Below are 22310 nucleotides of genomic sequence, written 5' to 3' on the forward strand. Positions count from 1 at the left end.
GTCTAATATCCACAGGCATATACCTTTGTTAAAGTTCTTCATTCATTAATTTTTATATTAAAAAACTTTTACAGAACATATCTTAAATGCTTAACATAGTGGCTGCAAAGATCACTAAGACAGAGTCCTTGGTGTAAAGGAACCCATAGTCTAGAGACAATCCTTTTAGCTTGTCTATTAGATAAGATATTTAAGAGTCATAAGCACTGTGAATACACCCAAGGGTTTGGCAGATTGTGGCCAATAAACACTTTATGACCAAGTGTAATACTTCTAATATTCCATAACACCACCTTTAAATGCATAGATATGATAAATTACACTGAAATTCTGAGCTAAAATTAAAAATTTGGCTAGGAAGATAAAAAATGCTGCTCTAGTCATTACCCAAGAAATCCCCATTGCCATTCAAGTTTAGCTGATGTTCACAGGTTATACCTAAACAGAATATTTGCACATAATACAAAAATCTTTGTAAAGGTATTATTATAAGGCCTCTATTTTCTCAGACAGCCCTGATTTAAAATATTTTGTCCTATTCTTGTAAGAACAGTAGTACTAATCAAACTTTAGTCTTGATGTTTTGTTCAGTACATCTAATCAGTAGATACAGCATTTTTAAATGTTTTATATACCAGCAACTACTTAAAAATATAATGTCCTCAACTCTTAATACATGAGATAGAGTCTAAAATTCTAACATTGTATTTCTGTTCTTTGTATATAGATGGGTGTTCAAGTACAATACAGTATCATCATTACTTCCTTTGTGGCGTCTGGGTTTAAAACTCAATGTGATTTTTAGAACCTAACCTATAACAGTAGTTCTAAATATCATAAAAATTAAGTTAAATGCCAATAATACTCAAGTAAATATCATAAGACAAAGAACTAAAGGTTTTATTATTTATAATATGATATTAAAGGACTACACAATCAATATAAAAGTACTTTGGTTAATTAAGTATTTCAGGTGACAAAGAAGAAAAGACCCCAAACCTTTGACACATGTTGGTTTGCAAACAGCTGAGTTTGATCCTAATCCTAACTGGCCCCAGTTGTTACTGCCAAACATGTAAAGTTTATTACTTCCTGGTGGAAAGGAAAAATAAATAATAAATTGAAGCATTTTTCACATAAAGTAATGCAAGATGAAGTCATCGCAAATTAATAAAGATGCTACACCTAAAAGGTGTGATTGTTTCCCATGTTCAAACAGGTTACCTTGTCTATATACATATAGCCAGATTCTGTTAGGTGTAAAAGAGTTTCTAAGATTACATACATAATAACAGATTTTTGATTAATAGTTATATTAAAAGAGATTTATTCTAAGAAAATTGTGTATATTGAAAATCATATTAATATAGTAAGATATCTTAAAAATTAAAAAACTTGATCAATTTGTCAAGAATTATCTGGTAAAATAAAAAAATAACATTTTCTATATTATTTTCAATATGTTTAAAACATGGTGCATCTATAATATTTAGGATTTTAATACTAACCTGTAATAATAGCAGAATGTTCATCTCCACATTCAACATATGTAGGTATGTTATTTTTAAACCAGAATTTGCTGGGAATATTTTCAGCAAATTTAGTTTTTCCAAATGTAAACACAGCACCCGAATCTGCAAATATATGACAGTTTCTATTTTACAACTTTTACTATGTTGCCTGTTACTATTTTCTTCAGTAATTTATTCAGACTCCTTGTCCCATAACAGCTTTTTCTCTGCTATAGGCCGGTTTACAACCTCCTTCTTCCACCTTAATTCAGTCTTACTCCTCAGACTTCCTTCTAATATTATTTATGAAATCTACTAAATTAAGTATGTATTACTAATTTACTGGTACAAAGTAAGATATATATATACTATCACAAGGAGGGCAGTCCTCCATTACTGATAGTCCTGCTGTCACCAGGTGGACCTACACACTCTGGTTAACACTCATGGTTTAGCCTCTAAGAGAGGGCTTTTCTCTACATATAGAAACAGGATAGTACTGAGTTTCACCATTAGCATCACCAGGATGTACAATGTTTGACCCAGTACCATTCTGGGAACCAAAAACCCCTATCAGTTAATTGCCAATAACCATTTAAACACACACACACACACACAAACACACAAACACACACCAAATTGGAGGCCAAATCCAGCTTTTAAGGAAATCTCAAGGATGATGAACACACATAAAGAAACTAATGGCTATCAGATAGGAAACCATAGTGAACATATGTATTAATAATAAATATAAGTGCAAAAGAGACTATACACGTGCAAAACTTAAAAACAATTGTAAGATGTCTTATTTCTAACTGGTAATGGAGATGTGGTAGGCCAGGCTCTAGACAAGGCTCTGGGTTTCCCTAGAATAATTTAAACTGATTTTTCCTGCTCTGGATCCTCAGGAAACTCCTTAGGGAAATACCCTCACCCAAGGCAGGTTTTGGTGGTTCTGATCTGGCGTCTTGGTCAGCTACTGTCAAACAGTATGGGTATTGTCACTTTACTTTCGTGTATCCCTCACTAAACTGTGAACCGCAAGAGGAAGGAATCGAATTGATCGAGTCAAGCATGGCAGAAAACGAAATATTTCTTTCAGCAAAGGCATGATTCTGCTCTAACCCAGTGTTTTTGTTCCAACTATTGATCATGACTGGTTAGTGGGTCAGAAAATTCAGTGGGCCACAATGAGCATTTTTAAAGGAATGTATTATACAAAAGATCTAAAGCCCTGGCAGGTTGGCTCAGTGGTAGAGCGCCGGCCCTATTCCCGACCATCCCCTTCTCCACCCCGCCCCCTCCGCCCCTCCCCCCCTCCCCCTCCGCCTCCCCCTCCCCCTCCCGAATGCTCTATCTGAGCAACCCCTGTGCTAAAGGCCACTGCACCACCTCCTCCTCCTCTGGCTCTCAGAGCTCGGTTGCTGAGCAACGGAGCCCCGCCCCCCCATGGGCAGAGCGTCGCCCCCTCGTGGGCTTGCCCCGTGGAGCCCCGCCCCCACAGGCAGAGCCCCGCCTCCACAGGCAGAGCCCCGCCCCCTCATGGGCTTGCCCCGTGGAGCCCCGCCCCCCACAGGCAGAGCATCGCCCCCTCCTGGGCTTGCTCTGTGGATTCCAGCCCGCGCGCAGCGGTAAATTGTCTTTGCCTCCCCTCGTCACACTGAATAAAAAATAAATTAATAGGCCCTGGCCGGTTGGCTCAGTGGTAGAGCGTCGGCCTGGTGTGCGGGGGACCCGGGTTCGATTCCCGGCCAGGGCACATAGGAGAAGCGCCCATTTGCTTCTCCACTTCCCCCCCTCCTTCCTCTCTCTCTCTTCCCCTCCCGCAGCCAAGGCTCCATTGGAGCAAAGATGGCCCGGGCGCTGGGGATGGCTCCTTGGCCTCTGCCCCAGGCGCTAGAGTGGCTCTGGTCGCGGCAGAGGGACGCCCCTGGTGGGCAGAGTGTCGCCCCCTGGTGGGCAGAGCTTCGCCCCTGGTGGGCGTGCCGGGTGGATCCCGGTCGGGCGCATGCGGGAGTCTGTCTGACTGTCTCTCCCCGTTTCCAGCTTCAGAAAAATACAAAAAAAAAATAAATAAAATAAAATAAATTAATAAAGACGTGAGCGCTTCCCAGGTGGTTCCAGTACTGCCCAGCGGAACCTCCATGACTGCTCGAACGCGGGAAGGCAGGCATGCCGTTACAATGTCAAATGCACTTGGCGACTGAGGAAAAAAAGTGTTAAAAAGCCCCAAGTCCCCTCGCCGGGCCCGGCCCGCCCCTCCTCAGCCGCTTCCCCACCCTCTGACCTCCCGGCCCTCGGCGCCCTAAGGTCTTCAGCACGGAACGGGACCCGGGGGCCTGGGAGCAGGTACTCGGGGAAGTTTACACGGACGTAAAAACTGCCCCGAACTCCGAGAAACACACACAAAGTTTTATTTAAAAAGAACGAAAGAGATAGCCACCCCCTCACCCCGGCGTTCCCCCTCAGGTCCCACCCTCCTCGGCCCGCTCCTCAGCTACCCCGCGGGCTAGCTAGAGCTCCGGCCCGGTCCCCTGAAGGGGCCGCCCGGCTAGAGCTCCGGCCCGGTCCCGCCCTGTCCCCTGAAGGGGCCGCCCGGCTAGAGCTCCGGCCCGGTCCCGCCCTGTCCCCTGAAGGGGCCGCCCGGCTAGAGCTCCGGCCCGGTCCCCTGAAGGGGCTGCCCGGCTAGAGCTCCGGCCCGGTCCCGCCCTGTCCCCTGAAGGGGCTGCCCGGCTAGAGCTCCGGCCCGGTCCCGCCCTGTCCCCTGAAGGGGCCGCCCGGCTAGAGCTCCGGCCCGGCCCGGCGGCCGCGGCCCCGCACTGTCCCCTGAAGGGGCCGCCCGGCTAGAGCTCCGGCCCGGCCCGGCGGCCGCGGCCCCTCACTGTCCCCTGAAGGGGCCGCCCGGCTAGAGCTCCGGCCCGGTCCGGCGGCCGCGGCCCCGCACTGTCCCCTAGAGCTCCGGCCCGGTCCGGCGGCCGCGGCCCCGCACTGTCCCCTAGAGCTCCGGCCCGGTCCGGCGGCCGCGGCCCCGCACTGTCCCCTAGAGCTCTGGCCCGGTCTGGCGGCCGCGGCCCCGCACTGTCCCCTGAAGGGGCCGCCCGGCTAGAGCTCCGGCCCGGTCCGGCGGCCGCGGCCCCGCACTGTCTCCTGAAGGGGCCGCCCGGCTAGAGCTCCGGCCCGGTCTGGCGGCCGCGGCCCCGCACTGTCCCCTGAAGGGGCCGCCCGGCTAGAGCTCCGGCCCGGTCCGGCGGCCGCGGCCCCGCGCTGTCCCCTAGAGCTCCAGCCCGGTCCCGCCCTGTCCGCTGTCCCCTAGAGCTCCAGCCCGGTCCCGCCCTGTCCCCTGAAGGGGCCGCCCGGCTAGAGCTCCGGCCCGGCCCGGCGGCCGCGGCCCCGCACTGTCCCCTGAAGGGGCCGCCCGGCTAGAGCTCCGGCCCGGCCCGGCGGGGGCGGCCCCGCGCTGTCCCCTGAAGGGGCCGGCCGGGCTAGAGCTCCGGCCCGGCCCGGCGGGGGCGGCCCCGCGCTGTCCCCTAGAGCTCCGGCCCGGTCCCGCCCTGTCCCCTGAAGGGGCCGCCCGGCTAGAGCTCCGGCCCGGCCCGGCGGGGGCGGCCCCGCGCTGTCCCCTGAAGGGGCCGCCCGGCTAGAGCTCCGGCCCGGCCCCGCGCTGTCCCCTGAAGGGGCCGCCCGGCTAGAGCTCCGGCCCGGCCCCGCACTGTCCCCTGAAGGGGCCGCCCGGCTAGAGCTCCGGCCCGGCCCGGCGGGGGCGGCCCCGCGCTGTCCCCTGAAGGGGCCGGCCCGGAGGCGGGGCCTAGCCGCCCGCCTCCCACAGGCCCTCCCTCTGGGCCCGCCGCCATTACTGCGCGCGGGACTCACCGGGGACTGCCTCCTCAGGTTCTCCCATGCCGAGGCCGATACGGGGTATCTGCACTTGGGCTGGGAAGACGGCAGGAGCGGTTCGGCTAGGCCTAATATAGTTTTTCAGTCTGAGCGGGGGTCGCAGACGCCCCCTCAGCTTCCACGGGGACCCGGTGGGCATCTGAGGTTACTACGTTCCCGGAAGTCAACAAATAGCAACCTAGGGCAACCAAGGAGGAGCGTTAAAGCGCGTGACGGGGCGGGGCTAAGCGGGAGTGGGCGGGGCGGGGACGGAAGGGTAGGAGCTGCAGCCTGAGGGAGAGGAGCTGACGCTGGATGGCAGTTGAGGCGCAGGCGCAGACGCAGCGGCGTGTGAAAGGAGCCCGCGCGCCCTCTCGTGGCCAGGAGAGGAAGGGCGGTCACACCGCGTAGTGATATTCCAGAGCGCTCAGGCTCAGCTCTGGTGGAGATCCCGGTCCCTCAGGGACCCTGTCCACTTAGTGACAGACATCACAAATATCACATGCTCGCAGTCAAGCTCTGTGAACATAGGCAAGCATCCATGCAAAACTGTAGTAATACTAGTAATGGCAACCATTTGTAATTAAATGAGATAGGCACTTTTCTAAACATCCTAAATGGCATTTGTAGTCCCAGCATCTAAACGAAAACCTGGCATATACTAGATGTTGATTAAATCTTGGTTGAATGAGTGAGCCCTACTACAGCCCTTGCGGTTAAAGAGACTTTACCAACAGCAGAACATCACTGCTCTAAAATTTGCCCAGAGACGTTATATTTTTCTTCAGTCAAAACTTTGTTTCCCATGCATCAACAACTGACCATCATAAAACAGGCAAAAAGCCTTTTAGCATGAGTAGATTTATGTACATATAGTATTTTGGGCCATGGGCTCTAAAATCAAAGTTGAATTCAAGGATTCATGAATTCCCATGTATACAGAAGTGTGTTACAGACTTTTTAAAGAGCATTTGCATTAAAACCAAGAACTGCATGATTCCATACATTGGTGGGACATAAAAACGAGACTAAGAGACATGGGCAAGAGTGTGGTGGTTACGGAGCGCAGGCTGGGGCGGGAGGGAAGGAGGGAGAGGAGGAGGGGGAGGGGCACAAAGAAAATTAGATAAAAGGTGATGGAGGACAATCTGACTTTGGGTGATGAGTATGCAACATAAGTGAATGACAAGATAATCTGGACATGTTTTCTTTGAATATATGTACCCTGATTTATTGATGTCACCCCATTAACATTAATAAAAATTTATTTTAAAAAAATTGGAAGGGGAGATTAAACTATCCAATATCGAAATAACTTACTTAGAAAGCATAGTGAGAGTTACTATGAAAGTATTTAACAAGAAGAATTGACCTAGTGTGAGAGGTTAGGAAAAGTTTATCTGAAGGAAGGACTTTAAATATAACAACTGAAGAAGAAGAAGCTGGAAAGTATGAGAGAGCTCTGGGAAAAAAGTAAATCAGTAAACTGCATGCAAAGACTCAAGAAGCTTGACACTATCCAGCATCTGAAATAGGTACCATTGGCTCATGGCAGATTGGCGGTGTCGCCTGAGAAGTATCACCTGGGTCCTTGCGTTTCTCCCTCCTTGGTTCTTGTCATGCTCATGAGAAAGAATTCAGTCAAGAGACGGTGCAGTACTGAAGCAAAGCAAGCAGCTTATTAAGCACACTTATACATTTGGCACAAGGCACAAATGGGCAAACTCAGCTCGTCTGAGTGTCCTGTCTGTTGGGGTGTTAGGAGTTATATACTCTCCGCTTCAAGGCTCCCCTTCCCTGATATTGAGAGTAACAGTGTTTCAAGGCCATTTGAACAGCTGGTGATTTTGTTTTGGTAGATCTTAAGACTGCTGACTCCTACCTTCAGTGATTTAGAAGTCCCCCTTTTTTTTCTTTTCCCCTTTTCTTGCCCTGATAACTGTCTGTCCTAACGGCAAGATCTTGGGCCTCCTAAGAACTTGATATTTTATCCAAAGGATAATGGGAAGCCATTGTGGGCTTTCAAGTAGTGGATTCATAGGATCAGTTATGTGTACTCTTGGAATCATTCTGCCTGGCTGCTCTGAGAATAAATTGGATAAGGGAGGAGGAAGCAGAAATTCAGATAAGCAGCCATGCCTGGCTTGGAATATGGGGCATTGGCACCAAAGAGGTGCAGAAGATTTGAAAATATTTTAGGACATAGATTCAATAGGAAATAGTATCTGGTTATTAACTCCTAGGCAGGGCAGAACTACCAAATAGCTCTTAGAAGAGGAGCCAAGAAGGGGCCCTGATTATTTTGCAAAGATTTGGATGTTCTTTTAAAAAAGCATTATTGTAGTTGCTATGGGAAAAACTAGAATTTTTAAAGACTTACTTTAATTATGATATGCTTTAATTTTTTATTTCAAAATATAGTTAACTACATTTTGGTGCCAAGCACTGAGGAAGGTACTGATGCAGCCTTGCCTAACTCCCAGGTTTCTAAAATGAGCAGGCAGGGGCATGGTGGTGCCATTTACTGAGGTGGCAACACTAAGGAAGGAGCAGGAGGGGTTGGAGTTAGATAGGTCAGGCAGAGAGAACGTGACAGTTCATGACATCAAGGTAGAGGTACGGAGTGGAGCAGGCTATTGAGCAGAAGCTCCATGTAAGCAGAGGGGATTAAGGTTGGTTAAGGCCCCAGGCACAGAAGAAAATATTGGGCCCCTTAGGGAAAAGAGAGAGGTAGGGGAAACAAAAATACAGTACAAGTTAGCCATATTTTTAAATAAATAAAAAATATTATGAACTATTAATGTTAAAATTGCACACATAAAACCAAACGGTGTCATTAGAAAAAAGTATAAAGTTGTGGTTTTGCGGAGGTGGGAGGCAGGGCGCGCGCCGGGTGCACCTGCCTTTAAATCCGCCTCTGCATATAGAGGCACATTTTTTGGCCCAGCAACAGATACTGAAGCTGAAGAGGAGATAGCATAATCAGAGAGGGACGACTTACAGAATGGAGTTTCAACAAGTAGGCTGTGGTCAGTTGTATTCACGCTATGCTGAGATATCAAGTAAAGTGAAAACTAAATGCCCACTGAATTTAGGAATGCAAAGATCATTAGTAGTGGTAAATTAAAAACAAAAACTGATAGAGATCTGAAGGAAGAAACAATGTTGGAGTAGTCAGAGAGTGGGAGAAGCTGAGAGAAAGAAATGACGGTGAACGTTTTGGAGACTGGAGGTGGAGATAGTCTAGCAGAGAATGGGAGATAGTAATTGGAGGAGGAAGGGAGAGGGATGGAGGACTTCTGTTTAGCTTGGAGGAATTTGAGAACGCTGAGGGGTAAACTGCACAGAAGGTGGGAAAACAGATTTAGGACAGTGAGGAATAATCAGTATAGCAAGGGAGGAAGAGATGACATCCAGATCGCATGTGGAGGGTCTGGCCTAAGCCAGAAGAAACTCTACTTCAGCATAACAAGAGGAATGGAAGAAAGTCTGTATATTTTAAATATAGATATGGTATATCTTAAATATACCATATATAAATATCTATATTTATATTTATATAAATATCTATTTTAAATATAGATATTTATATAGGTATAGATATAATATCTATATACTACTGGTATGTCATATAATTTATGACGATATTATTGTCTATCTCAGAAGATTGTTGTAAGATATTAGGTAATGCATGTAGAATTTACAACTTGATGCCTGCAATAGAATAGCCCTAAGAGTATAAGCTATTACTAATAAGGCAGAGTCAGATATATTCATTGTATTCATCAGCATAACCCAGGCTATACTGCAATGCAGACCACATCCCAATCTCAGAGCTTATCACATACAAAAAGTCTTTTTTCTCACTTATGCTACATATCCAATGTGGACCAGCAAGGGGATCTGTTCTACCTTGTCCCTCAGGGGCATAGGCTACTGATGGAGGTTCAACTATTTTATAGCTGTACCATATGTGATCCTGACCTCTTTGCTTGCTGTAACAGGGCAAGAGAGAGAGGGAGTAAGAAATTCAATTTTTCAGGCCAGAGGTAACACATGTCTCCTCCTCACAACCCATTGGCCAGATCCAGTGTTCTATGACCCTGTGTACTGCAGGGGTCTGGGAAATGTGGGAACACCCATGACATTCAGTGAGTAGTGAATACATCTGCCATAATCCATGTAGCCAGATAGTTTCAACCTGTGGAGTCATCTCCCTCGTGTTGGAGAAGCCAGAGAGTTCAAAAATGTATAATTTAATAACTGATTTTATGTCCATCCATGGCCAACCACCCTCATATACTATGTTTATATGCAGAAGTCACCGCCTATCTGACAACATGTACAATTCTTGGCAATTTCCCCTGTTAATTCTAGTTGTTATTCATTTCTGAAGCATTTTGTGTCAACTACAAATAGAGGCATGTATGAACAAGGAAAACATTTGACAGATTACTGTTTTTAGCTGAACTAGTTCCTTTTTGGCCAGCATTCAACAAAACTTTCAAGGCTTTTTTGAGTTGCATTACAATGAAACTGTCATCGCTGTGTATTTCTCTATTTGGAATGAAATAAACAGGTGTGTCTCCACTTTAAAAATTCCACTATAAAATCCCCAAAGCATCCAAATTTACAAATCAGATTCTAATGACTTCTTCAATTTCTGAATTTTTGTAGTGCAGCTCAAGGATATATGAATTAAGAGTGCACAGGTTCAAAGCCAGGGAGTTTTAGTTATAAAGAATATTTTCTCCCAGCTAATGAACTACATCCTTCAAATTTTAAAAAAGAAAAAAAGAAAAAGAATCCAACCAAAAAAAAATCAATGAACAAAAATAAATTTATACCCAAAAATCCAAATTTTAGAAATTTGAAAAGACAATTAACTCTACTACTAAAAGTGAAAACAAAACAGTAAAATTTATGTATTTATTTTACCTATTACATTGGCAAGGATTAAAAGGTCTGCCTAGTCTAGTTAAGCAGGAGATATGAGCACATTCATTCACAGTTTGTGAGGATTTAAAAAGGTACGTCCTTTTGGAAAGGAAGTTTATCATTATAGACCCCTGGATTCTATCATCTACATACAGCATTAGAGTGGGTAACTCTTTCAAGGACCAGCATGAAATTTCTGGTGGATGGGCACTGGGCCATGGACCCAGGTTGAAAATTACTGCTCTAAAGGCATGTAATTCTTACTCATCATAATCACTACTATAGATAAATTCTCCCAGAATATTTTTCTACAGAAATATACAAATTTGCACCAAAAAATGATGTGCAAGGATGTTTATTGTACCATTCTTTGTACAATTTTCGCCCCAGAGCGAAAACATTTAAAGACACCTAAATGACTCCAATAAGCTAATAAATATGTAAATTATTAAACTTCTATACAATAGAATACAATGTAACCATGAAAATTAGTATTAAAGCTTTTATGGAAATATATAGAAGATCAAATTTCAAATGATAAAAACAAATTTCAAAATAATATGCATACCACTTTCTCATTTTATAAAAATTAAATTAACATTTATAGATAGGTATACAACACACAGTTAAAAATCTGACCTGATATTTACTATATATACTGTTAATAGTTTTCACTGGGTTGTGGAATTAGATGGGCCTTCTAGTTTCTTAATCATTTATATCTCTATTGTTTTAATTATTTTACAATAAACACAATTTGTTTTTTTCAATCAAAACAAAGAAGTTCAAAATATAAAATAAGAGACCAAAAACTAATAGAGGTGACAATCATAACAGCTAATATTTAATGAGCATTTACTATGTGGCAAGCACAATTTAAGTACTTTACATACATTAACTTATTGAATCATCACAAATCTCTCTGGGGTATATTTTATTGAGTATCTCCTTTTTACAGATGAAGACACTGAGGTACAGAGAAGTTAAGTAACTTTCTCAAGAGGTAGAGCCAGCCCTGGCCGGTTGGCTCAGTGGTAGAGCGTTGGTCTGGTGTGCAGGAGTCCCAGGTTCGATTCCTGGCCAGGGCACACAGGAGAAGCGCCCATCTGTGGCTCCACCCCTCCCCCTCTCCTTCCTCTCTGTCTCTCTCTTCCCCTCCTGCAGCCGAGGCTCCATTGGAGCAAAGTTGGCCTGGGCACTGAGGATGGCTCTATGGCCTCTGCCTCAGGCACTAGAATGGCTCTGGTTGCAACAGAGCAACGCCCCAGATGGGCAGAGCATCGCCCCCTGGTGGACATGCCAGGTGGGTCCCGGTCAGGCACATGTGTGAGTCTGCCTGACTGCCTCCCCGTTTCCAACTTCAGAAAAATACAAAAAAAAAAAAAAAGAGGTAGAGCCAAGGTTTGAACCCATGTCTTTCTGACTATAGAACCCTAGCTCTTAGAAGTATGCCATCCATCTATTAAGGAAAAATGAAAATATTTTTAGAAGAGAAAAATATGTCAAAAGATCCTAGTTCATACCAATCAAGAATAGACTGTCTAACCATTGGTTACTATACAGATTTTGAATACAGAGTTGTAATGACTGTGTCCCTTCATAGGTTTTATTGTATACTGGATATCTGAGGCCTTTTACCTACATTATCCTTTTAAATATATATTCAGAAACTTCTAGCTTCAAAAAATATCTGAGGACTCATGTTCCAACAACTCCACTTGTTCCAAAGCACCGTCACCTTTTACCTCCACTACTGCCACAGGGTCCTCAAACTTTTTATAAAAACTGCCCACTTTTGCAGTGCTGGTCAACCTGGTCCCTCCCGCCCACTAGTGGGCGTTTCAGCTTTCATGGTGGGAGGTAGCAGAACAACCAAATGGCACCGCGATTGGTCCACCATGAAAGCTAGACCGCCCACTAGTGGGCAGGAGGGACCAGGTTGACCAGCACTGCAAAAGTGGGCGGTTTTTATAAAAAGTTTGACGACCCATTTCTGCTTCCACCTAGCAGTATTCACAATGACCCTATTTGGGGAATGACATGCTTTTTTTCCCTGCTGACTCAAAAGCCTAAGTACTAACAACAGTCTACAAGACCATACATCACCTGACTCTCTACCCCAGTGAGCTCATCTTCTACACCAAATCTGCAAGCAAAGAATTATTAAATCACTTTACAGATATTCATAGTCTGTAAGTGATTCTTTTGCCAATATTGAGCCAGTAATCAAACCTAGTCTTATCTGACACTGGTGATTGGATTATTTGCATCACATGGTGCTCTAATTAAATGTTTGTTTGTTTTTCAATAATCTGAGCATGTTTTTCCTAGACATAACTTAGACATTTCCTCTTTTTGGGAGAGGTAACTTAGCCTAGTATTGCTGAAATTGCTTATAATGTGCTTTGCCTCTTCTTTTGAAAGGGACTCTGGAGCTTGGGGTTTGTTCTTATAAAAAAGTCACAGAAGCAAAAATTCTTAGTCTTTGCATTTGTAATAGATTTTAGAAAATAGATTTATTTTTAAGAATAATTTGAAATATAAATAGATGGAATATACAAAAGATTTTCAAGAAGAAACTCCTCCCTCCTTCTCTCTCTCTCTGTCTCTCTCTTCTTTGTCTCTCCCTCTCTCTCTCCTCTCTAAAAAAATGAATAAATAAATAAATTAAAAAAATTTTTGGCCTGACCTGTCATGGCGCAGTGGATAAAGCGTCGACCTGCAAATGCTGAGGTTGCCGGTTCGAAACCCTGGGCTTGCCTGGTTAAGGCACATATGGGAGTTGATGCTTCCAGCTCCTCCCTCCTTCTCTCTCTCTGTCTCTCTCTTCTTTCTCTCTCCCTCTCTCTCTCCTCTCTAAAAAAATGAATAAATAAATAAATTAAGAAGAAAAATATTCTTTGGGATGACAAGTAAAAGGTGACTATAAAGAAATGGATCTGATGATCTCAGGTAGCTCATGCACTAACTTAGGAGACAATTTCAAAACAAGAGTCATCGGAGATAGGGGGATGAGTGACAAATGTAAAGGGAAATGAGAGGTACAAACTTTCCAGGTACAAAATAAATAAGTCATGGTGATGTAATATACAGCATAGGGAAAATAGTCCATAGTATTGTATTAACTTATGGTAACAGATGGTTTCTAGACTTATTGTGCGGATCACATTGTAAGGAATGTAAATGCCAAATCACTATATTGTATATATGAAACTAATATAATATTGTATGTCAACTGTACTTTAATAAATTATAAATAAAAAAGAAGAGTTGTGAAGGATCTATGATAGTAGTTGTATGACTAGGTTATTCCTGAATGACTATTTTGAAGGATCATGTAATGTAATGATAATGGCTTGGATGATTATACACATAGGTGCCAGATATTGCTCTAAATGCTTTATTTAATTATTTAAATGTGCATATCACAGAAGAGAAAACTGAGGTACAGAGAGGTTAAGTTACCCAAAGTCTCTCACCTAAATTGTGGTAGGGTTGAAGTTTGAGCACATGTAATCTGGTTCCAGAATCTCAACTGTACTGTACTCTTTCATTATTATTATTATTATTATTCAGTGAGAGGAGAGAAGGCAAAGACAGTCTCCCACGTGCTCTTCGACTGGGATCCACCTGGCAAGCCCACTAGGAAGTGATGCTCTTTCCATCTGGAGTGTTGCTTCATTGCTCAGCAACTGAGCTCTTCTTAGCACCTGAGACAGAGGCGATGGAACCATCCTCAGCACCTGGGGCTAAGTTGCTCCAATTAAGCCATGGCTTCAGGAGGGAAAGAGAGAGAGAGAGAGAGAGAGAGAGAGAGAGAGAGAGAGAGAGAGAGAAAGAAGTGATAGGGGGAGGGGTGGAGAAGCATATGGGTACTTCTTCTTTGTGCCCTGACCAGGAATCAAACCCAGGACATCCACACACCGGGCCAACACTCTACCACTAAGCCAACTGGCAAGGGCTTGTGCTACCTCTTGAAAGATCACAGAGCAGTGGGCTTCAAGCTTTTTAGATTACACTCCTTCCTTCATAACCAACCAAAAGCCAGAAGAACTGAGAGCTCAGTGATGTAGCTCATGAAATCAGCCTTCCTGGATAGCTATCTAGCACTTGAGCCTAGGAGCTGGTGCACAGGATCAGAGAGAAGACAGAGGAACGAGGCTTAGAAAAAATACAGAGATCAAGGAAAGCTACTCAAAGAAGCAGTGCATGTGCATTTATGTATTTGTATGCATATATGACTGTACTAATATGTTGTTTATATTATACAACATAAACAAAAACATTTAAAATGATGAGATAAAAATAAACATAACTAAAAATTCTAATATTTGACTCCACCAAGATGGATGTCTCAAGCTTACCCTGGGAAACACAACCTCAATTTAAAAAAAATGGGCTTCGGGTAGATTTTTTTAATTAAATTTATTGAGGTGACATTAGTTCACAAAACCATACAGGTTTCAAGTGTACAATTCCACAAAATATCATCTGATACTGCATCATGTGCCAACTGCCCTAAGCAAAGTCTCTTTCCATCCCCATTCCCCCTACTTTTGCCCAACTCCACCTATCTCCTAACCCCCTTTCCCTCTGGCTAACACTGGAGGGACTGGATGAAAGAAAGTGAAGGGATTATACAACACACACACACACACACACATCATCATCATCATCATCATCATCATTTATTGAAGAGACTAACTTTATCCCAGGGGTCAGGAACCTATGGCTCACGAGCCAGATGTGGCTCTTTTGATGGCTGCATCTGGCTCACAGACAAATCTTTAATTAAAAAAATAACATTAAAAATATAAAACATTCTCATGTATTACAATCCATTCATTTCCTACTGCTCATGTTCATTGTTGCGGGTGGCTGGAGCCAATCACAGCTGTCCTCTGGGACAACACCAAATTTTTTATTGGATAATGCATAACGTACACGGGTTGTTTTATGGCTCTCATGGAATTACATTTTAAAATATGTGGCATTAATGGTTCTCTCAGCCAAAAAGGTTTCCTCATTCTATGTTCTTGCCTCCTTTGTCAACTATTAATTAACCATAAAAGTGTAGGTTTATTTTAGCGCTCTCTTCTGTTCTGTTGATCAATATACCTGTTCTTGTGCCAATAACATGCTGTTTTTATTACAATGGTCTTGTAGAATAGCTTGATATCAGGTAGTGTGATGCTTCTAATTTTATTCTTCTTTCTCAAGATTGCTGAGGCTATTTGAGGTCTTTTGTGGTTCCATATAAATTTTTGGAATATTTGTTCTAGATCTGTGAGATATGCCATTGGTATTTTAGTAGGAATTGCATTGAATTTGTAGATTATTTTGGGTAGTATGGACATTTTAATGATATTAATATTTCCTATCCATGAACACGATATATGCTTCTACTTATTTGTATACTCCTCAGTTTTCTTCCTCAGTATCTTATAATTTTTTTTCAGTACAGATCTTTTAGCTCTTTGCTGAAATTTATTCTTAGGTACATTATTTTTTTGTTGCAACATTAAGTGACATAGATTTCTTAATTTCTCTTTCTGATAGTTCATTATTGGTGTATAAGAATGCCGTCGATTTCTTAATATTCATTTTGTATCCTGCTACTTTGCCAAATTCATTTATTAGGTCTAGTAGTTTTTTTGATGTGATCTTTAAGGGTTTTCTATATACAATATCATGACATCTGCAAAAAATGACTGTTTACTTCCTTCTTTCTGGTTTGGATGCCTTTTATTTATACTTCTTGTCTGATAGCTGCGGCTAGAATTTCCAGTCACATAAGAGTGATGAAAGCAGACATCTCTGTCTTGTTCCTGATCTTAAGGGAAACACTTGTAGTTTTTTCCCCATTGAGTGTGATGTTGGCCACAGGTTTGTCATATATGACCTTTCTTTCTTTTTCTTTTTCTTTTTTAGGTCAGAGGAGAAGAGATAGTGAGGCAGACTCCCACATGCATCCTGACCCGGATCCACCTGGCAACCCCTGTCAGTGGCCAGTGCTCAAACGAACTATTTTTTAGTGCTGAGGCTGAAGCTGGGATCAACCAGACTATCCTCAGTGCAGAGGCCAGGCTCGAACCAATCGAACCAATCAAGCCACTGGCTGTAGGAGAGGAAGAAGGAGAGGAGAGGGAGAGGATGGGGGAGAGAAGCAGATGGTCACTTCTCCTGTGTGCCCTGACTGGAATCAAAGCCAGGATGTCCATATGCCAGGTGACACTCTAGCCACTGACTGACCAGCCAGGGCCTATATGACCTTTATTATGTTGAAGTATGATCCCTCTATTTCCCACTTTGCTGATTTTATCACAAGAGGGTGCTGGATTTTATCAAAATTTTTTTTCCTGCACCTATTTATATGATCATGTGGTTTCTATCCTTCATGTTGTTTATGTGATCTATCACATTTATTGATTTGCAAATATTGTACCAACCTTGCATCCCCGAATAAATCCCACTTGATCATGATGCATGGATATAGATAGATCGATTTTTTTTTTAAGTGAGAGGAGGGGAGATAGAGAAACAGACTCCCATATGCACCCTGACTGAGATTCATCTGGTAAACCCCGTCTCTGGCCAGTGCTCGTAACCAAGCTACTTTTACTACCTGAGGCCAAGGCTCCAAGAAGCCATCCTCAGTGCCCAGGGTCAACACTCTGGAATCAATCCAGCCATGGCTGCAGGAGGGGGAGATAGAGAGAGAAAAGGGGAGGTGGAGGGGAGGAGAAACAGATGGTCACTTCTCCTGTGCACCCTGACCAGGAATCAAGCCCAGGACTTCCACACGCCAGTCAATGCTCTACCACTGAGCCAACCAGCCAGGGCCAATGTATAATATTTTTAGTGTATTGCTGGATCTGGTTTGCTAATATTTTGTTGAGGATTTTAACATCTATGTTCAGCAGGGAGATTGGCCTATAATTAATATTTTCTGTGTAGTGTCTTTATCTGGTTTTGGAATTAGGATAATGCTGGTCTCATAAAATGAGCTTGAAAGTCTTCCTTTCTCTTGAGTTTTTTTGGAATAGTTTGAGAAGAATAGGTTTTAGTTATTCTTTGATTATCTGGTAAAATTCACCTGTGAAACCATCCAGTCCAGGACTTTTGTTTGCTAGAAGGTTCTTTATTTCCCCTTTTGATTTCATTAATTTTAATTGGTCTATTCAGATTTTCTGATTCTTCCTGATTCAGTTTTGGAAGATTGTATGTTTCTAGAAATATATCCGTTTTTTCTAGATTGTTCAATTTGTTGCCATATAGTTTATTCATAGTATTTTATTACAATCCTTTGTATTTCTGTAGTGCAGTTGTTATTTCTCTTCTTTCATTTCTAATTTTATTTATTTGGGTTTCTCTTTTTTTCTTTTTTAAATTTTATTATTTATTTTAGAGAGGAGAGAGAGTGAGAGAGGGAGAGAGAGAGAGAAAGTGGGGAGGAGCAGGAAGCATCAACTCCCACATGTGCCTGGACCGAACAAGTGCAGGGTTTCAAACCAGCGACCTCAGTGCTCCAGGTTAATGCTTTATCTACTGCGCCACCAGAGGTCAGGCCTTCTCTCTTTTTTCTTGATGAGTCTGGTTAAAGGTTTGTCTATCTTGTTTATCTTTTCAAAGAACAAGCTTTTGGTTTAATTGATGTTTTGTATTTTTTTTTAGTCTTTATGTTATATCTACTTTAATCTATTATTTTCTTCTTTCTACTTACTCTAAGATTTTTTCTTTAGTTCTTTTATGTGTAGTGTTAGATTGGTTACTTAATTTTTTTTAATTTTTATTTATTTATTTTTTTTGCCCCTTGAGGTAGGCCTCTAATCCTATGAACTTCCCTCTCAGGACTGTTTTCACTGTGTCCCATAGATTTGGGGTTGTTGTGTGTTAATTTTCATAGGTAACTTGATTTCTTCCTTGATTTCATTGTTGACCCATTCATTGTTTAAAACATCTTATTTAGCCTGCATATGTTTGAATATTTTCCAGTTATTTTATTGTAACTGATTTGTAGTTTTTTATTTGTTTGTTTGTTTTTGTTGTTGTTTTTACCATTTTGGTCAGAGAAGGTGCTTGACATGATCTCAATCTTCTTGGATTTATTAGGATTTATTTTGTGTCCTAACATATGGTCTATCTTTGAGAATGTTTCATGCACACTTGAGAAGGATATATATTCTGCTTCTTTGGGATAAAATGTTATATAAATATCAATTAAATCTGTCTGATTCAGTGTGCCATTTAAGGTCATTATTGCCTTGTTGATTTTGGAGGGGGTATCTGAAAGATCTATCCATTGATATCAGTGAAATGTTAAAATGCTCTACTATGAATGTATTGCTGTCACTATCTCCCTTAATGTCCACCAAGATTTTCTTTATATAGGTAGGTGATCCTATGTTGGGTACATATATTTTTACAAAGGTTATATCCTCTTTAGTATTTGTAGTGACCTTCTTTTTCTCTTGTTATGGCATTTGTTTTGAAGTCTATTTTGTCTGATATAAGTATTGTGGGATAGCATGCTTTTGATTTCTAGTTTTACCACTTATTATCTGAGTAATCTGGGCATGTTGGTTACTCTTTGCCTCTGATTTCTCATCTGTTAAATAAAGAAAACCTCCTAATTGCAGGATTGTGTGCTTTAAATGAGATGATGTGTACACAATCTGTAGTGCCTGGCTTTCAGTAAGCTCTATAAATATCACTTTCCCTTGTAATTTTAGTTCCCACTATTTGTTTTATGGCCGATGTTTTCAAAAGTGTATTACTTTGTACATATACTCCTAGAATGACACTGGAGGCTCTCCTGCAGTTCGACTTGGTACATCTAGATGGAGCCAGATTAATAGCTTTCTCATATTCCAGAATTCTAGCATTCCATGATATAACTGTGTATCCCTGACAGTGAAGTAAACTGTGGAGGAGACATGTAGAAAAACCTATGTGTATTTTACTTTGTGCAAAATACCACACAAATTGGGGGTCAGGGGAGTGAGGGAAGATTTAATGAATGTTCAGACACTTAAAAATAAATGGCCTAACTATTCAGCAATTGTATGTCTGTGAACACAAGCTCCCTTTCACATCAGCTGGTAGCCATTGTCCTTCTGTGATTGGCAATCAGGCTTGAAGACTCTCGGGTTTTGAGCTTTTTTGTTTTTTAATGTGTCTTTCCATGGATGACATTTTTCTAAGAATGACTTTTGGCTACATTCAATGTCATTTATTACCATTCAATAAATATTTCACCTTTGATCCCAAGTGTTGGCTTTTGTTTTTTATTTCTCCTCCCTTTAGAATGCTAAGCTTGTTGGGTTTCTTTAGTACAAAGTTAACCAGAAATCATATGCCCTTGAAGGCATATTCAGTAAGTTTTCTGACAGATGACACCCTTCTATTATAATAATTTAATAAGGGTTTACTTACAAAAGAACTAACTTCAAAGGTTTGGAAGGAGATTGTAACAGCCACAAGGCAAAGTGCAAGGACCCAGTATTAACAACGGTGGAGCAGTTATTATCCCTTGGCCCAAAGAGATGAAGAGATGGAGAGTTTATTAGAATGTGGAAGGGGAGAGAGATTTGCAGGGTAGGCCACCTTGAGAAGGATGTCACTCTATTCCTTCCCTCCATTCTACAGCTGGGATTCCAATGGCCAAACCCCATCAAGAGCTAAAAGACATGAGAGCTTATTGAGGTAGCCCACACAAATCAACTTCCCCAGGTAGATATCTAGCACTTGAGACTATCAGCTAATGCACAGAATCAGTAGAAATATTGGGGAATAAGGCTTATAAAAATGCAGAGCTCAAGGAAAGGTACTCAGCAGAATTTTGGCTAGGACACCACTCCTGGGTTCAGTCACTGATCTCACCAAGCTTCTAATCTCATTGTTCTATGATCTTTCAGTCATATTCTTGAGAGCAACGCCTTGGGGTGGAGAGAACATCTACTTGGATGAGGCTAGTTCATCTACAAGTTTACCTTCTTTGCTTGGGGGGAGACAGAATATTGCCTCTTTCGGTTTCTTTGGTGGGAACTGGGTTGCTGCCATCTTTCAAGACTCAGACATTGCCTGACCAGGTGGTGGCGCAGTGGACAGAGCATCAGACTGGGATGCGCAGGACCCAGGTTCAAGATCCCGAGGTCGCCAGCTTGAGTGTGGGCTCATCTGGTTTGAGCAAAGCTCGCCAGCTTGGACCCAAGGTTGCTGGCTTGAACAAGAGGTTATTTGGTCCACTAAAGGCTCACAGTCAAGGCACATATGAGAAAGCAATCAAAGAACGACTAAGGTGTTCCAACGAAAAACTGATGATTGATGCTTCTCATCTCTCTCCATTCCTATCTTTCTGTCCCTATCTATCCCTCTCTCTGACTCTCTCTCTGTCTCTGTAAAAAAAAAAGACTCATGCATTGAAGATTTGTAAATATTAAAGAAGAGCTCAAAAACAAGACAGGTCAAATATATGACATTTTACTTGCTCTCCTGGTAAAATGTCAGTGAGGTGCACTGTTTAAAGGTTTGTCTATTTGGAGCATTTCCTCCCTGCACCCCACAGATACTCAGATTCAATATAGCTGCTGAATCTGCAGTGAATTTTGAATTGTTGGATCAAGACCAATCCAAAATTACTTATCTCATCCTTGATCAAGCATCTTTGTATTCTATTACCATACACACATTCCAGAGTCTTTCTAATATAAACTAGAAATACAGGATTTCTTTGGCCTTTGTCATTGCTACTCCTCCCCAAAGTCATGTGGAAATCTGACAATCGTGGGAATTGGTGGGGGAGAAAGGAAGATGAAGAAAACGGGCTTCATCTTGCAAGGTAAGTCCCTCAGGTAAAAGAGCATCTTCAATCAACAGAAAAACAGTTTCATCAGATAAGCTAGGAGAGATTTCTTGAACTTGCAAATGAAATTCAATGAGAATTAAGGGTTCAGCATTCTTAAGGTCCTCTGAATCTTCTCATATAATGCCACAATTTTCCATCTTTCAGTCTAACCCATCTAATGCCATAATAGGCACCTAAGAAACATGTCAGGGATGTGAATACCAGTGATATTGTAATTCATCAGCACACAGGATCAAACTAAAGTCTGAGTTTATCATTTACCATCTCAGATCTTCAGAGGTAGATTCCTTTTTTCATCATTAAGCTGTTCATTATAAGAAGCAGCCACCTCATTGGCTGTCATTGAAGTCCTCATGCCCTTCACACTATTCTCCTTAAATTGTACTCTCAATCAGCATTTCAGATGACAATAAACAATTGTGTAATCAGTTATTTTGCCACTGTATTTCTAAGGGGGATGGTGGTTAATGTCAGCCAACCAATCCTAGTTTTATCACTTTTCCTTGAAGGCCAGTTGCCTGCAGCTGTGGACAAGGCCCACCAGGGTGAGGACTACAGAGATGCAGAGACCCAACTCTGGAGACCAGGTTCAGTGATGCAGATCCACTTTATTCAGGAAGTAAGCTAGCTTATATACACAGGTTCAACCTATAGGGTGTTACAGCGTGTCCTTCAAAGCCAATGGCTAAAAAGATCAGGGAGCTGCCTGGTTGGTGCTGAGTCACTTCCTTACAGCAGGTGAGCTCCCTCCTGGGTGTGTGTAGGAGGGTTTCTGGTGCTGGAGTGTTCTCACAGCATTTGTATCAGCCACAGCTGCTAGGAATGCGCTCTGCGCTCTAACTACATGCAGCTCACTTTGTGGTTCCAATTTCTGAATCAGGCAGAGTTCTTAGGGGGAAAAAAGATTTAATTGGTATATGGCCAGTAGTCACAGCCGTTGTGGCCATGCACATGCAGATTCTCATTGAATTCAGGCAGACGGTAAAGAAACAGTAAAGCCAAAAAATGGTGGGTCATTCCTTTATTAAAGTCACACTAGCCGATGAGCAAACACACAGGAAAACATTTCCCTCTCTCTCAGGGCTCCCAAAGCCACTGACACATTATCTGGTTCCACAATC

General features: G+C 42.6%; 1 protein-coding gene across 7 annotated transcripts in view; it reads right to left on the reverse strand.

Annotated features, from left to right (window-relative positions):
• RPGR (retinitis pigmentosa GTPase regulator) overlaps positions 1-5548 on the reverse strand; it is a 50766-nt gene extending 45218 nt beyond the window's left edge. For 6 of the 7 annotated variants that reach the window (XM_066356981.1, XM_066356980.1, XM_066356979.1 and 3 more), the window contains exons 1-3: positions 5382-5548; positions 1509-1634; positions 1000-1092 (exon numbers count right to left, since the gene is read on the reverse strand). In XM_066356981.1, coding sequence (XP_066213078.1) covers positions 1000-1092; positions 1509-1634; positions 5382-5544 — 382 coding nt within the window. In that variant the 5' untranslated portion in view covers positions 5545-5548. The remainder of the gene's footprint in view (positions 1-999; positions 1093-1508; positions 1635-5381) is intronic. The other variant, XM_066356978.1, reaches the window with a different exon arrangement.
• Between the last annotated feature and the right edge of the window lie 16762 nt (positions 5549-22310).

The sequence above is a fragment of the Saccopteryx leptura genome, chromosome X (assembly GCF_036850995.1).
Source record: "Saccopteryx leptura isolate mSacLep1 chromosome X, mSacLep1_pri_phased_curated, whole genome shotgun sequence".
NCBI lineage: Eukaryota > Metazoa > Chordata > Mammalia > Chiroptera > Emballonuridae > Saccopteryx > Saccopteryx leptura.